General features: G+C 37.9%; 2 protein-coding genes across 2 annotated transcripts in view; one reads left to right on the top strand and one right to left on the bottom strand.

The window, feature by feature from the left end:
• ARIH1 (ariadne RBR E3 ubiquitin protein ligase 1) overlaps positions 1-13,923 on the top strand; it is a 120,022-nt gene that overhangs the window by 30,484 nt on the left and 75,615 nt on the right. Inside the window, exon 2 of the mRNA XM_017548085.1 lies at positions 12,002-12,069. Coding sequence (XP_017403574.1) covers positions 12,002-12,069 — 68 coding nt within the window. The remainder of the gene's footprint in view (positions 1-12,001; positions 12,070-13,923) is intronic.
• Positions 1-13,923, bottom strand: part of LOC108317518 — a 140,229-nt gene that overhangs the window by 97,531 nt on the left and 28,775 nt on the right. The window lies entirely within an intron of this gene.

Below are 13,923 nucleotides of genomic sequence, written 5' to 3'. Positions count from 1 at the left end.
TGAGCCACCACGCCCGGCTTTTTTTTTTTTTGAGACAGAGTCTTGCTCTGTTGCCCAGGCTGGAATGCAGTGGCGCCATCTCGGCTCACTGCAATCTTCACCTCCTGGGTTCAAGCAATTCTGCCTCAGCCTCCAGAGTCGCTGGGATTACAGGTGCACACCACCACGCTTGGCTAATTTTTGTATTTTCAGTAGAGATGGGGTTTCACCATGTTGGTCAGGCTGGTCTCGAACTCCTAACCTTGTGATCCACCCAACTCGGCCTCCCAAAGTGCTGGAATTATAGGCATGAGCCATCGTGCCCAGCCTCATAAATTTGCCTTTTTAACCCAAAAATGGAATATTGTACACTGCTCAGTAGCTTGCGTTTTTTTCGCTTAGTAATATCTTTCTCATGAATAACCTTCCATGGCAGTGCATACAGATCAGTTTAATTTTAATGGCTGCATAATATTTCAAGTATGAATATAGCATAATTTATAGGCAGACTCCTTTTGAAAAAATGTAGAAATGGGAAAATGCTTTCCCAAATAATGTGGATATGAAAATTCTTATACTTCTATACTTGGTATTTCTGTTGAGTAGGTTCCTAGAATGGGGATTTCTAGGTCCTAGTTCATGTGCATTGTAAATTTTCTGCCACACTTCGAGATTTGACCAAAGTTGCCATCTCAACGACAAATTATGACCTCTTTCTCTTACCTTTGTCACTGAATATATCAGGTTTTGTTTTTTGTTTTTTGTTTTTCTTTTTCCTTCAGGACAGGGACTTGCTCTGTTGCCCAGAGCTGGAATGCAATGTTGTGATCCCAGCTCGCGGCAGCCTCTGCCTCCTAGGTTCAAGCAATTCTCCTGCCTTACCCTCCCGAGTAGCTGGAATTACAGGCACTTGCCACCATGCCTGGCTAATTTTTATATTTTTGGTAGAAGACAGGGTTTCACCATGTTAGCCAAGCTTGTCTCGAACTCCTGACCTCATGATCTGCCTGCCTCGGCAGGGATTACAGGCGTGAGCTACTGCTCCCAGCTCATAGATAGTATCGGTTTTTAAGAACTTAGTCATTGTGAAAGATTTGAAGCATTCGTTGTAATAAGGAGATTAGATGTTTTCTTGTGTTTTTCAGCCAAGTATAATTTGCGAATTGATGAAGTGTCCATTTTTGTTGGATTATTTTCTTTATGGATGAGTATGCTTGCTTATTTAATTTTGTTGTAGAGTTTATAAATATTCCTTAGAATACAGATGTTTTTGTACTTTGTGGCCTTTGTGTTTCTAATATTGTTTAAGAAGTATTAAAAAATACTCTTTAAATTTTGAACCATAAGCAGCTCATTTGAGGAGCTTGTCGATTTGATGAAAACAAGCCCATTCTTCTGTAGGAAAATCTTAAAATTGAGTGCCTCTAACCTATTTAATTCTCTTTCAGATCAAATTCTGAAATAATAAAAAGGTGGATTTTGGAAGCTTTCTGTGTATGCAAACCGGAATTATTATTATTATTATTTTTACTTAGCTTTATCCTAAAATAAGAAAGTTGTCTCTGGAGATTTTTGAAAAAGTAGTTGCCTCCCATCCTGCTAAATAAAGGAATGCCATTCAGCAATTTGGTTGTGAATTAATTGATTGATTGAGACAAGTTCCACTCTGTCACCCAGGCTGTAGTGCAGTGACACAATCTCAGCTCACTGCAACCTCTGGCTCCTGGGTTCAAGTGTTTCTCTTGCCTCAGCTTCCCAAGTAGCTGGGATTACAGGCGCATGCTACCACGCCTGACTAATATTTGATATTTTTATTAGAGACGAGGTTTTGCTATGTTGGCCAGGCTGGTCTCGAACTCTGACCTCAAGTGCTTCACCTGCCTTGGCCTCCCAAAGTTCTGGGATTACAGGTAAGAGCCACCAAGCCTGGCTCTGGTTGTGTTTCTACCTGGAGAGTTTGTCACACTCTTGAATGTGGGCCTTTCTGCCCACATGTGTGCATCCACATTATGGTTCTCCACCTTGACTGCTTATTGGAATCTCTTGGGAGCTTTTGAAAATGGAAATGCCCAGGTCTTCCCCTCAGCCCTCTTCCTCACCCCCAATATTCTGATGTATTTGGTCTGGGGTGTAGCTTGTTTAAAAGCTTCTTAGATGGCTGTGCACAGTGGTTCATGCCCTATAATGCCAGTGCTTTGCAGGCTGAGGCTGGAAGATTGCTTTAGCCCGGGAATTTGAGAGCAGCCTGGGCAAGATAGCAAGACCATGTCTCTAAAAATGAATGAATAAATGAATAAATAAATAACAATCAATTAAAAGCTTCCTAGTTGATTCTTATGTGCTACCAAAATTGAGAACCATTTGATCAAAGGATAGGGGATGATGGTGCAGTTGATGTTAAAGCTTTATCTGGTACATTTGACCTAATTCGAGTCACTAGTAAACTTTTTTTAAAATGCAAAACTTTAAAGCAGATACAGCTGCTGTGAGCTTGGAATGTCATTTTCTTCAGATTGTTAAAATACTAGACTGCCACATTCATGGGAGTTCTACAGATGTACTTTTTCAGAGCCTCTGTAATGGGAAATTGTTTAGAGCAGTAGTTCCCAGTTCTGGCTACATGTCAGGATCATCTGGGGACCTTCAGATAAAAATGTTGAATGAAAACATATATACTCATATACTCATATTCTACCCCTGACAGTTGAATCAGAATTGCTGGGGGTAAAGTCCAATTAATGATATTTTTAAAGTTCCTCAAGAGATTCTAATACGTAGCCAGAATGGATGGGGGCAGGGGGTACTGATTTAGAGTTATAACTAGACAAGATGTAAGGTTTAGGTTGCCTTATGGTCCTAAAAGTTAAATGTACTGCTGCTGGTATTAGTCCTACTTTTCTGATTCTAGTGATTTTACTCAAACTGTTTTTGCTTGGTTTGTTTATATCCTCTAAAAATTATGAAGAGCTCTTTATTTCAGCCAAGAGCTTGAATTGGCTTTTCACTAAACTGTCAGTTCTGGTGGCACACAGAAGTGAATTTCTCTGCTTTGACAAGTCCTGGTAGGGATGGTGCTATAATCATAAATGAAGTAATTCCTCCATATATTCAAATCCTATTAGACTATTTTATCTTGGACCAAGTCACTTAACCTCTATAAACTCATCTGCAAAATGTAAATCATATCTACTTTGCATAAAATACTGATGTGAGGATTAAATGAAATAATGTGTATAAAGTATCTAGCATTGTTTCTGGCGCTCCATAATTTCAAATCTGTATTTTCCTGTTCAGCTTCCCTTTTACTCTCATTGTTCTTTTTTGATACAGAGTCTCTCTCCGTTGCCCAGGCTGGAGTCCATGATCTCTGCTCACTGAAACCTCTACCTCCTGGCCTCCTGCTTTCAAGCAATTCTCCTGCCTCAGCCTTCAGAGTAGCTGGGACTACAGGCACACGCCACCATTCCGGCTAATTTTTGTGTTTTTAGTAGAGACGGGGGTTTCACCATATTGGTCAGGCTGGTCTCAAACTCCTGACGTCAGGTGATCCACCCACCTTGGCCTCCCAAAGTGCTGGGATTACAGGCGGGAACCACTGCGCCTGGCCCCACCCCCCCCCTTTTTTTTTTTTTTTGGAGACTTGAGTCTTGCTCTGTCACCCAGGCTAGAGCATTGGCCTTATGTCTGCTCACTGCAACCTCTGCCTCCTGGGTTCAGGTGATTCTCATGCCTTAGCCTCCCAAGTAGCTGGGATTACAGGCATGCATCACCACTCTGGCTAACTTGTATTTTTAGTAGAGCTGAGGTTTTACCATGTTGGGCAGTCTGGTCTTGAAATCCTGACCTCAAGTGATCATTTGTCTCAACCTCCCAAAGTGCTGGGATTATAGGCGTGAGCCACTGTGCCCAGCACCTTTTTTTTTTTTTTAAAAGAGAGATGGGGCCTCACTCTGCTGCCTAGGCTAGAATGCAGTGACTGTTCAGATGGGATCCTGGCACACTACATCTTTGAACTCCTTAGCTTAAGTGATCCTCCTGCCTCAGCCTCCTGAGTAGCTGGACTACAGGCATGTCCCACCTCTTCTGGCCTTCACCCTGTAATTTTGCCTTTTCCACTGTGTCATATAAATGGAATCAAACTCATTTTTAAATTGGGCTTTTATTTTCTTATTGTTAGGTTTTGAGATATTTTTAAATTATTGTAGGTACAAATTCTTCTTCAGATAGGTAATTTGCAGATATCTTCTCCTAGTCTGTGATGTATCTTGTATTCTCATAACAGTGTGTTTTTACTTTTGATGGATTTCAGTGTTGCCAATTTTCTCTATGGTTTGTGCTTTTGATGTATGTATGAACTGTCTGTGTAACTCAAGGTCACAAACGTTTTCTAAGTTTTATAGTCCGATTTACATTTGAGTCTCATCCGTTATTATTTTTGTATTAAATGTGAGCTAAAGTACATTTTAAAAATGTGTACATCTTAATTATTCTAGTACTGTTTTTTTTTGAAAAGACTTTTTCCCCATTGAATTGTTTCATCACTTTTGTAAAGAATCAGTTTTGATTTATTTATGTGGGTCTGTTTCTGGTTTCTCTTCGATTCTTTTGATCTGTGTATCTTTTTGCCTATACAGGTACTGTAACTTAATAGTATGTTTTGAAATCAGGTGTTCTGTTTTAAAATTTTTCAAAATTTGGCCATTCTAGTTTCATTGGTATTCCATATAAACTTGGGAATCACTTTGATATTTACCCAAAAATCCTTGGATTTTGATTGGCATTGAGTGGAATCTGGAGGTCAGCTTGGGAAGAATTAACATTTTAACTATGTTGTTTTCCAATCCGTAAAGATCGTGTATATCTCCATTATTTAGGTTTTATTAAAATTTATTTCATCAGTATTTTGCAGTTTTCAGTGTACGCGTTCTTCATGTATTAAGTTTATACGTATATATTTCACATTTTGTTGCTATTGTAAGTGGCACTTAAATTTTTTTGATTTTCAGTTACTCATTGCTAGTATGTAAAAATATAGCTGATCTTTTATATTAGCCTTGGACTTTGCTAACTTCATTACTTCTAAGAATATTTTTTGTAGATTAATAGGATTTTCTGCATAGCCACATACATAGTCATCTGTTACTAGAAACAGCTTTTTTCCTTTCCATTTTCTATCTTTTATTTCTTTTTCTTGCCATATTGCATTTGTAAGACTCCAGTTGACTGGGATTGATGAAAGTGGACATCCTTGTTTTGTTTCAGGTCTTAGGGGAAAGGCGTGTGGTCTGTCCCCATTCATATGATGTTAGCTCTAGTTTTTGGTTTTGGTAGATTACTAAATGGAAGAAGTATCTTTTCTGTTTTTTATTTTTGAGATGGAATCTCCTGTTGCCCACACTGGAGTACAGTGGCACCATCTCAGCTCAACTGCAGCTTCTGACTTTCAGATCAAGTGATTCCCCTGCCTTACACAGCCTCCGGAGTAGCTGGGATTATAGGCACCCACCACCACACACCTAGCTAATTTGTGTATTTTTGTAGAGCTATGGTTTCACCTTGTTGGGCAGACCGGTCTCGAACTCCTGACCACCTCAAGTGATCCACTTGCTTCTGCCTCCCAGGGTGTTAGGATTATGTGTGTGAGCTACCGCACCTGCCCTAGAAGTGCCTATTCCTAGTTTGCTCAGAGATTTTTATGATAGTGGATGTTGAATTTTGTCAAATGCTTTATCTGTAACCTATCCTATGACTTCTTCATTAGGCATTTAATGTGGTAATTAAATTGAATTTTGAATGTTTAAAACTAGCCTTGCAATCCTGGGATGAACCCCACTTGACCTAGGAGTAGTTATCCTTTTTATATATTGCTAGATTGGATTACCTAATATTTTGTTGAGGATTTTTGCATCTTTGTTCATACAGAAATTTTCTTGAAATGTCTTTGTCGGATTTTGATATCAGTATGATCCTATGGGAATTGGGAAGTGGTCCATCTTTGTCTAGTTTTTGGAAGTGTTGTATAGAATTGGTTTTTTTTTCTTCTTCTTCTGCTTCCTTGAATGATTAGTAGAATTTACCAGTGATAAATTTTTGGTCCATGAGATTTCTTTGTGGAAGAGAGTTAATTACATATTCAATTTGCTTAATAGGTACCGGGGCATTTGTGTTACCTGTTTTTTCTTTAGTGAGGTTTAGTAATTTGTGTCTTTGAGAAGTTGGCCTGTTTTGTTGAGTTGATGAATTTAATGGGCAAAGAGTTCATAGTATTTGCTTTCTCATCCAAGGGAGAGTTTTATTAGTTTCATTGATCTTTAGCTTTTGGTTTTGTTTCTTTTTTTTTTTTTTTCCCTCTCAATTTCATTGGCTTCTCTTTATTATTCCCTTTCTTCTGCTTGCTTTGGGTTTTTCTTTCCCTTTTTTCCCCTGAAGTATTTGAGATCTTTCTGATTTTCTTATGTAAGCATTTAATGTGATAAACTTTCCTGTAAACACTATTATGTCCCACAACTTTGATATGTTGCATTTTCATTTTTGTCTAGTTCAAGATATTTTCTAGTTTTATTTGAGATTTCCTCTTTCAAGCTTGTATTTAGTAAAATATGGTTTAATTTGGAAGTAGGCTGTCTACATATTCAGTGGATTACAGAGAGGAGTGTTGAAATCTCCTAAATATAATTGTGGAATCATCTATTTGATTTCTGTAAGTTTTTGCGTTATTTTGAAGTTATTACTGGTAATTTTCCTTGTTCTGTAGTTTGCTTTATCTGATAGAAATACAGCCACAGTAGCTTTCATTTGGTTAGTGTTTGCATGATACATCTTTTCTCGTCTTTTTACTTTTAATCTCTACGTATCATTACATTGAAAACTGAGCTGTTATGGACAGCATATAGTTTAGCCATTTAAAAAAAAAATCTGAGTGGTTGCCCAAATGGTTTGTTTTGAACATTTATACTTGATGTAATTATTTATGTAGTTGAATTTATGCCTTTAAAAATTATTATTATTATTATTTTTAAATTTATTTTACTTTAGGTACATATTATATCTGGCATTTCTCCCCATGTTATCCCTCCCCACCCTCCCCACCGCCCGTTGTCTCTCCCCTACCCCACCCCCCTCAACTGTCCCCTGTGTGTGACGCTCCTCTCCCTGAGTCCACGTGTTCTCGTTGTTCAACACCCACCTATGAGTGAGAACATACGGTGCTTGGCTTTCTGTTGTTGGGTCAGTTTGCTGAGAATGATGATTTCCAGATTCATCCAAGCCCCTACAAAGGACACGAACTCATTATTTTTTATGGCTGCGTAGTATTCCATGGTGTATATGTACCACATTTTCTTTGTCCAGTCTGTCCTTGATAGGCATTTGGGTTGGTTCCAGGTCTTTGCTGTTGTACACAGGGCTGCAGTGAACATACATGTGCATGTGTCTTTATAGTAGAAAGATTTATAGTTCTTTGGGTATATACCCAATAGTGGTATTGCTGGGTGAAATGGAATTTCTAATTGTAGATCCTTGAGAAATTGCCACCCTGTCTTCCACAATGGTTGAACTAATTTACACTCCCACCAGCTGTGTAAGAGTGTTCCTATTTTCTCTTTGTTCCTCCTTTTTTTGCCTTTTAGATTATTTGAAATTTTAAAAATATTCTAGTTTATGTATCTGTTGGCTTTTAAAAAGCTTTACCTCTTGGCCTTACGATTTTAGTGATTGTACTAGGAATTATCATATAAATATCTAACTCTTGACATTCTAGGTAAATATTTTACCTCCTCAAAGTAAAACATAGATTTTCCTTCAGCCTCTTTATATGATAGTTGTCATATGTGTTATGTCTATAAACATGTAACTCTTCCCACCAAGCATGATGCTATGGTATTTACCATTTCTGTTGCTCTTCCTTCTTTCCTGTGTTTGCAAGTTTACCCCAGTATCGTTTCCCTTCCACCCAAATAATTTCTTATATAGCTTTTCTTTTAGAGCAGGTCTTTCTCTAGCTTTCTCCCCTTCCATCCCTCCTTCCCTTCCTTCCTTTCTCTCTGTCTCTGTCTCTCAAAGACAAGAGTATTGCCTTGTTGCTCAGGCTGGAGTGCGGTGGTGTGATCACAGCTCATTGCAGCCTCAACCTCCCAGGATCAAATGAACCTCCCGTCTCAGCCTCCCCAGCTACTGGGACTACAGGCGAATGCCACCACGCTCAGCTAATTTTGTGTAGTTTTTGTAGAAGTGGGGTCTCATCATGTTGTCCAAGCTGGTCTTGAACTCCTGGGCTCAAGTGATCTTCCTGCCTCAGCCTCCCAAAGGACTGGAATTAGAGGTATGAGCCACTGCACCTAGCCTGTTCTTGTTTTTTGTTTGATAATGTCTTTGTCTTCATTTCTGAAATATACTTTCACTGAATATGGAATTCTGGCCTGATACTTATGATAACCCATAGGGCCCTGAGAGATTGTTCATTTTTTAAAAAATATTTCTTTTCTCTTTTATTTTTATTGGATAACTTCTGTTGCCATCTCTTCAAGTTCACTGACTCTTCTGTCATCTTTCTGATAGTGAGCCAGTCCAGTGAGTGAGTTCTAAAATTTCCATTAAAAAAAAAAAATAGTAAACTCTTTCTTTTTGAGAATTTCAGACGGGGCACAGTGGCACTCATGCCTGTAATCCCAGCACTTTGGAAGGCCGAGGTGGGAGGATTGTTTTGAGTCTAGGATTTCGAGACCAGCTTGGGCAATATAGCAAAACCTTGTTTCTACTAAAAATAAAAAATATTAGCTGGGTGTGATGGCGCATGCCTGTAATTCTAGCTATTCAGGAGGCTGAGGTGGGAGAATCACCTGAACCCAAGAGGTTGAGGCTACAGTGAGCTGAGATTGCACCACTGCACTTCATCCTGGACAACAGAGTAAGACCTTGTCTCAAAACAAAAAAGAATTTCGGCCAGGCTCGGTGGCTCACACCTGTAATCATAGCACTTTTGGAGGCCAAAGCGGGTGGATCACTTGGCCTGGGAAACAAGGCGAAACCCTGTCTCTACTAAAAATAAAAAAATTAGCAGGACGTGGTGGTGTTCACCTATAATCCCAGCTACTCGGGAAGCTAAGGCAGGAGAATCGCTTGAACTTGGGAAGTGGAGGCTGCAGTGAGCCTAGATGATGCCACTGCATTCCAGTCTGGATGACAGAGCAAGATTCCATCCAAAAAAAAAAAAAAAACCAAAAAATAACAAGCGAATTTCATATTTCATTTGTTTTAAGGTGTTCACTTTTTACCTAATGGATCATGCTTTTAATAACTGCTTTAAAAGTCTTTGATAATTGTAGTATCTGGGTCATCTAAAAGTCAGCATCTGTTGATTGTCTTCTGCTTTAAGAATCGGTCGTTTTTTTTGTTTCTGTATTTGCTATGTCTGGTAGTTTAGATTCTATCCCAGACGTTTTGAGTATTTATATTGTGAGATTCTGAGTCCTGTTAAAATCCTTTAGAGAAAGTTGAAGATTTGTTTGTTTTAGTACACAGATCAACCTAGTTAGGTTATACCTGCAACTTCTTTCTCATCTTAAATAGGCAGTGGTTCCATTACCTGTTCAGTTTTCAAAATTTTTGCCGTGTTTTTGGCATTTGCCCCTCCCATTCCCACTTTGGTTGATCTAATCGGACTTGAGTGGTGATTTATATCATAGTTCTATTGAGAAAGCTTCTCTTACACTTCTTTGAATGTGTTCCATGTATATATAGGTAGCTTACAGCTGGATCCACAGACTTAGGGACCTACTTCTCTGTCTCTATCATCAGTGATTATACCCATACTCTTCAGCTCCCAGGAGCCTTCTTTATTGCCCTAGCCAGAAGCATAGAATTATAGTTTTAGTCTTCTACTTGTCATGCCTCACATGGCAGTGAGCACACTTAGGGAGGCCTTGCCCTAACCATATTAAATAAAAATATAGAATGGAAACTAGGAATCTGTTTTGACAAAACTTAACATAGTTACTTTTGGTAAACCAGTAACAGATTTGGGAACTTGTGGCTAGAACCAATATTTGGCACTAGCAACATCAAGTTACACTCCCTCCCCTTTCTTTTTTCCCTTTTTGCAAGTTGAGGCTCTTAACAATTCTTGAAATATCTTACCCCAAGCACCCTGTCCAGTGGTAGAAAACACAGTGTACTGGATGCCACAAAGTTACAGTCATGCAATTTTATAATAACAGGAGACTTGTCTCTCGATTGATGGATTATTGCTCTTATTTTACATATAGCTGAATCTTAAATTAGTGACTTTATTGCAGTTGTAGGCAAATCCTCTTGTTAAAACCTGTTATTAATCTCAGAGTTCTTTTAAAAACGGTTTTAAGAAAAACATTTCTAAGAAAAAACTGGAGATGACAGTGTTTCTGTATTCTGTGCAAATGATAACAGGATCAGTTAAAATGTTTCTTTTCACATCTTAATTCTTACAGATGTGTGGTATCTATCTACAGTGCTCTGTTAAAGATGAATTCGTAGGGGAGTGTGGGTTCAAATAAGTAAGGAGTACCTAGATAAATTAGCAAAATGTACTGAGATGAGTGAGTGAGTGTCTATATCTTTGGCTTTTGGAGGGGAGTATGCATGTATATAAATTTTTCTATAACAAATGGTACCGTTGAAAACAGTTGGCATACATTTCTTTCATGTGATTATTTTTATACAAGATAGTAATCTTTAAAGTATTAAATCAGTAGCTAATTATGGTCCAGCTCTGACGAAGTAAAGTAGTTTTAGTCCACAGAGATCTTTTTTGGAAGGTTATTTGATGTAGTAAAATTGTATATAAGATATGAATAAGCAGACCCATGTTTGAGTTCTACTTCTGCTATTGTAACTAGCTCTCATATCTTTGAATGAATCAGGCCTTGCTGATTTCTTAGGCCCCATTGCATTTTTAGTTAAAATTTTGTACTCTAAATAGTAAGCTCACTAGTTTTATGGGAATTGGAGATATTTGTGACAGCATTGAATGATGGGGCAGTAAACTTTGGTTTTATTTTATAGTAGTAACTTTTCCTTCTTGATCTAGCAGCCTAAAATAATACCCTGTAAACTACTATGTGGTACAGATATTTTTTCATTTTGGTCAAATAGCTCTGAAGTATCGTTCTAACTTAAAAGCAACTTAGACTCATTTGAACTATTTGGTGCATAAGGTATTCAATGATTTTTTTTTTTTTTTTAAATGGGGCTAACTAGGTTGCCCAGGCTGGAATCAAAGTGCCCTGGACCTGAGATACTCCTGCCTCCTGATTGGCTGGGACTATAGGCGCATGCGAGATTGCGCCTGAGTGTTAGAAATTTTCTTTCTTTTTTTTTTTTTTTCCCCTTTCTTTTTTGAGTCAGAGTCTTGCTCCATAGCCCAGGCTGGACTGTAGTGGTGTGATCTCAGCTCATTGCAACCTCCATCTCCTGGCTTCAGGTAATTCTTGTGCCTCACCCTCCCAAGTAGCTGGGACTATAGGTGTATGCTGCCACGCCTGGTTAATTTTTGTATCTTTAGTAGAGACGGGGTTTTGCCTTGGCCTCCCTAAGTGCTGGGATTACAGGCGTGAGCACCTTCCCTGGCCGAAATTTTCTTGATTACATTTAGTGTGCTGATGTGGTGGTCTGTTGAAATTATTTTTTTTGTAATTAAGACAGTTAGCACCTGATTTACTATGGTAACTTACTTTTTGTTTAATTTCTTTTTGGGTTATTTTGAATCCTAAAGAGACCTGACATAGGTCTCTTCAAAGAGACTTTTTGTTTAATTTCTTTTTGGGTTATTTTGAATCCTAAAGAGACCTGACATAGTAGTATGGCAGACTATGTTTAAATAGTCTTGATCTTATCATTAAAATGTTTTTCCTTAGAGGAATAAAGAATTATTCTAGGGATGGAAGTTTGGGTGGAGTATTATGGAAATTTAACTTCAACCTAGGAGTTCAGTAAATGTCAATGAAGTGCTATTACCTTAAAAAATGACTTTTTTTCCCTCCTCCTTTAGAATCCAGCAACTATCACAAGAATACTCCTTAGCCACTTCAATTGGGATAAAGAGAAGCTAATGGAAAGGTAAGGAACTATATTGTCAGCTTTGTACTTAGAAGTAACAACAGAAAGCCTATTGAACTGAATTTACAAGAATCAAGTAAGGAATTGATTAATATACCAGTATGTGGTTTGTTCACATACTGTTATACCAGTATGTGGTTTGGAAATTTGCAACTAGTAACTGCTTTAATTTCTTGTATTCCCCTTTTGTAAATTTTGCAGTAGATTTAATGTTAGGGAATTCAGGCTTGTGTTTCTTTTTATTTGGGAGTACAGTATGTGTGTTTGGGGGTGGTGCTTCAATATCTTCTACATATATCCTCTTGGGTACCGAGAGCTAAAAACAGGTAGAGAAAAAAAGCACCTGATAACATTCTTGGAGTAAATGAATAAGATCTTCCTTTAATTATTTAGTAAGATTTCTTGCTCATAAACTTTTAAGCCTGTGTCAGGCATAGTAGTAACATTTATTCAGTAGAAACAAAATTGAGAAGTTGCTTAGGCTTTTCTGGCCACCAGACCGGGTGCTTGAACTGGTTCTCTGGTTTCAGGGTAGGATTTTATTCCATTGAGTTTTAAAAAGTATTTCCTAGATATGACTGAGCTTGGTGTCAAACAAACAAAAAGTATTTCCTTTCTAGTTCTGAAAGAGAAGACATTAGTGGGACTGGAGAATGACAGTATTAATGTCATTCTTAATCTTATTCTGCTTTTTAGATTGGAAATTTGTTCAATTGGAAATTTGGGACATGTATTAATGGTGGTAGGATGACAACTTATATTCCATTATCAATCCTAATTTTAATAAAAAATTACAACTAGTTGTTGATAACTGAGAACCTGTATATTGTAGAAATAAATGGAAATTATTTCTTATTTGATTTTAAATTCAGAGAGTACTTTATAAAACAGATATTAAATAATACTGAGACTGTCACCCCGTTTCATACACCTTGCATCCTAATTACAATTTAATAGTAACAAAAATAGCTATCAATTTTGAACCCTCTGTCAAGCATTTTACTTTATCCTCCTGATAGCTTTATGAGGATAGAAACTATTCCCATGTAATTGATGTGGAAACTAAGGTTTGAAGCTTAAATTTTTAATCTATAAGTTTTGTAACACAAGGAGTTAGCACCGAAACACAGGTTTGTGGGGCGTCAAAACTTACGTCTTAAAGGCATGCTGTATAAAGCTTTCCCATGGTTCATGAAGGATAACTAGTTTGATTTTTTTTTTTCTTTTTTTTTAATGGATCTGACCATGTTTTTTGATGTCAGTGGTGTTTTTTAATTTTGGTAACATTTACTTTCCGGCTTATTTATTTTATGACACCTAGGAGGAAGAGTTTTTATTGTTTACTTCTAAAAGTAATGAGTTACACTGATTTACTCAGAGTTTCTTCCATATTAATGTGTTTCTCCAAGACATTCTGAATTTTGTCCTATAACACTGCTGAAAATATTTTTCATTAAATATTGACTCAATATTTTTGTACTATTATCCTTAATTTTGTACTTAATATGGGAACTGTGACTTCTGCTCAGTTTTTCTGGGAACCTTAAACTGCTCTAAAAAAGTAAGTGGTGCTGGCCAGGCACGGTGGCTTACGCCTATAATCCCAGCACTTTGGGAAGCCAAGGTGGGTGAATCGTGAGGTCAGGAGTTTGAGACAAACCTGGCCAACATCGTGAAATGCCGTCTCCACTAAAAATACAAAAAATTAGCAGGGCGTGGTGGCGGGCACCTGTAATCCCAGTTACTTGGGAGGCTGAGGCAGGAGAATCGCTTGAACCTGGGAGGGTGGAGGTTGCAGTGAGCTGAGATCATGCCACTGCCCTGCTGACAGAGTGAGACTCCGTCTCAAAAAAA

The sequence above is a fragment of the Cebus imitator genome, unplaced genomic scaffold, assembly GCF_001604975.1.
Source record: "Cebus imitator isolate Cc_AM_T3 unplaced genomic scaffold, Cebus_imitator-1.0 Scaffold203, whole genome shotgun sequence".
Classification (NCBI taxonomy): domain Eukaryota; kingdom Metazoa; phylum Chordata; class Mammalia; order Primates; family Cebidae; genus Cebus; species Cebus imitator.
The sequence above is the reverse complement of the archived record's forward strand: the minus strand, read 5'-3'. Positions and strand labels throughout refer to the sequence as shown.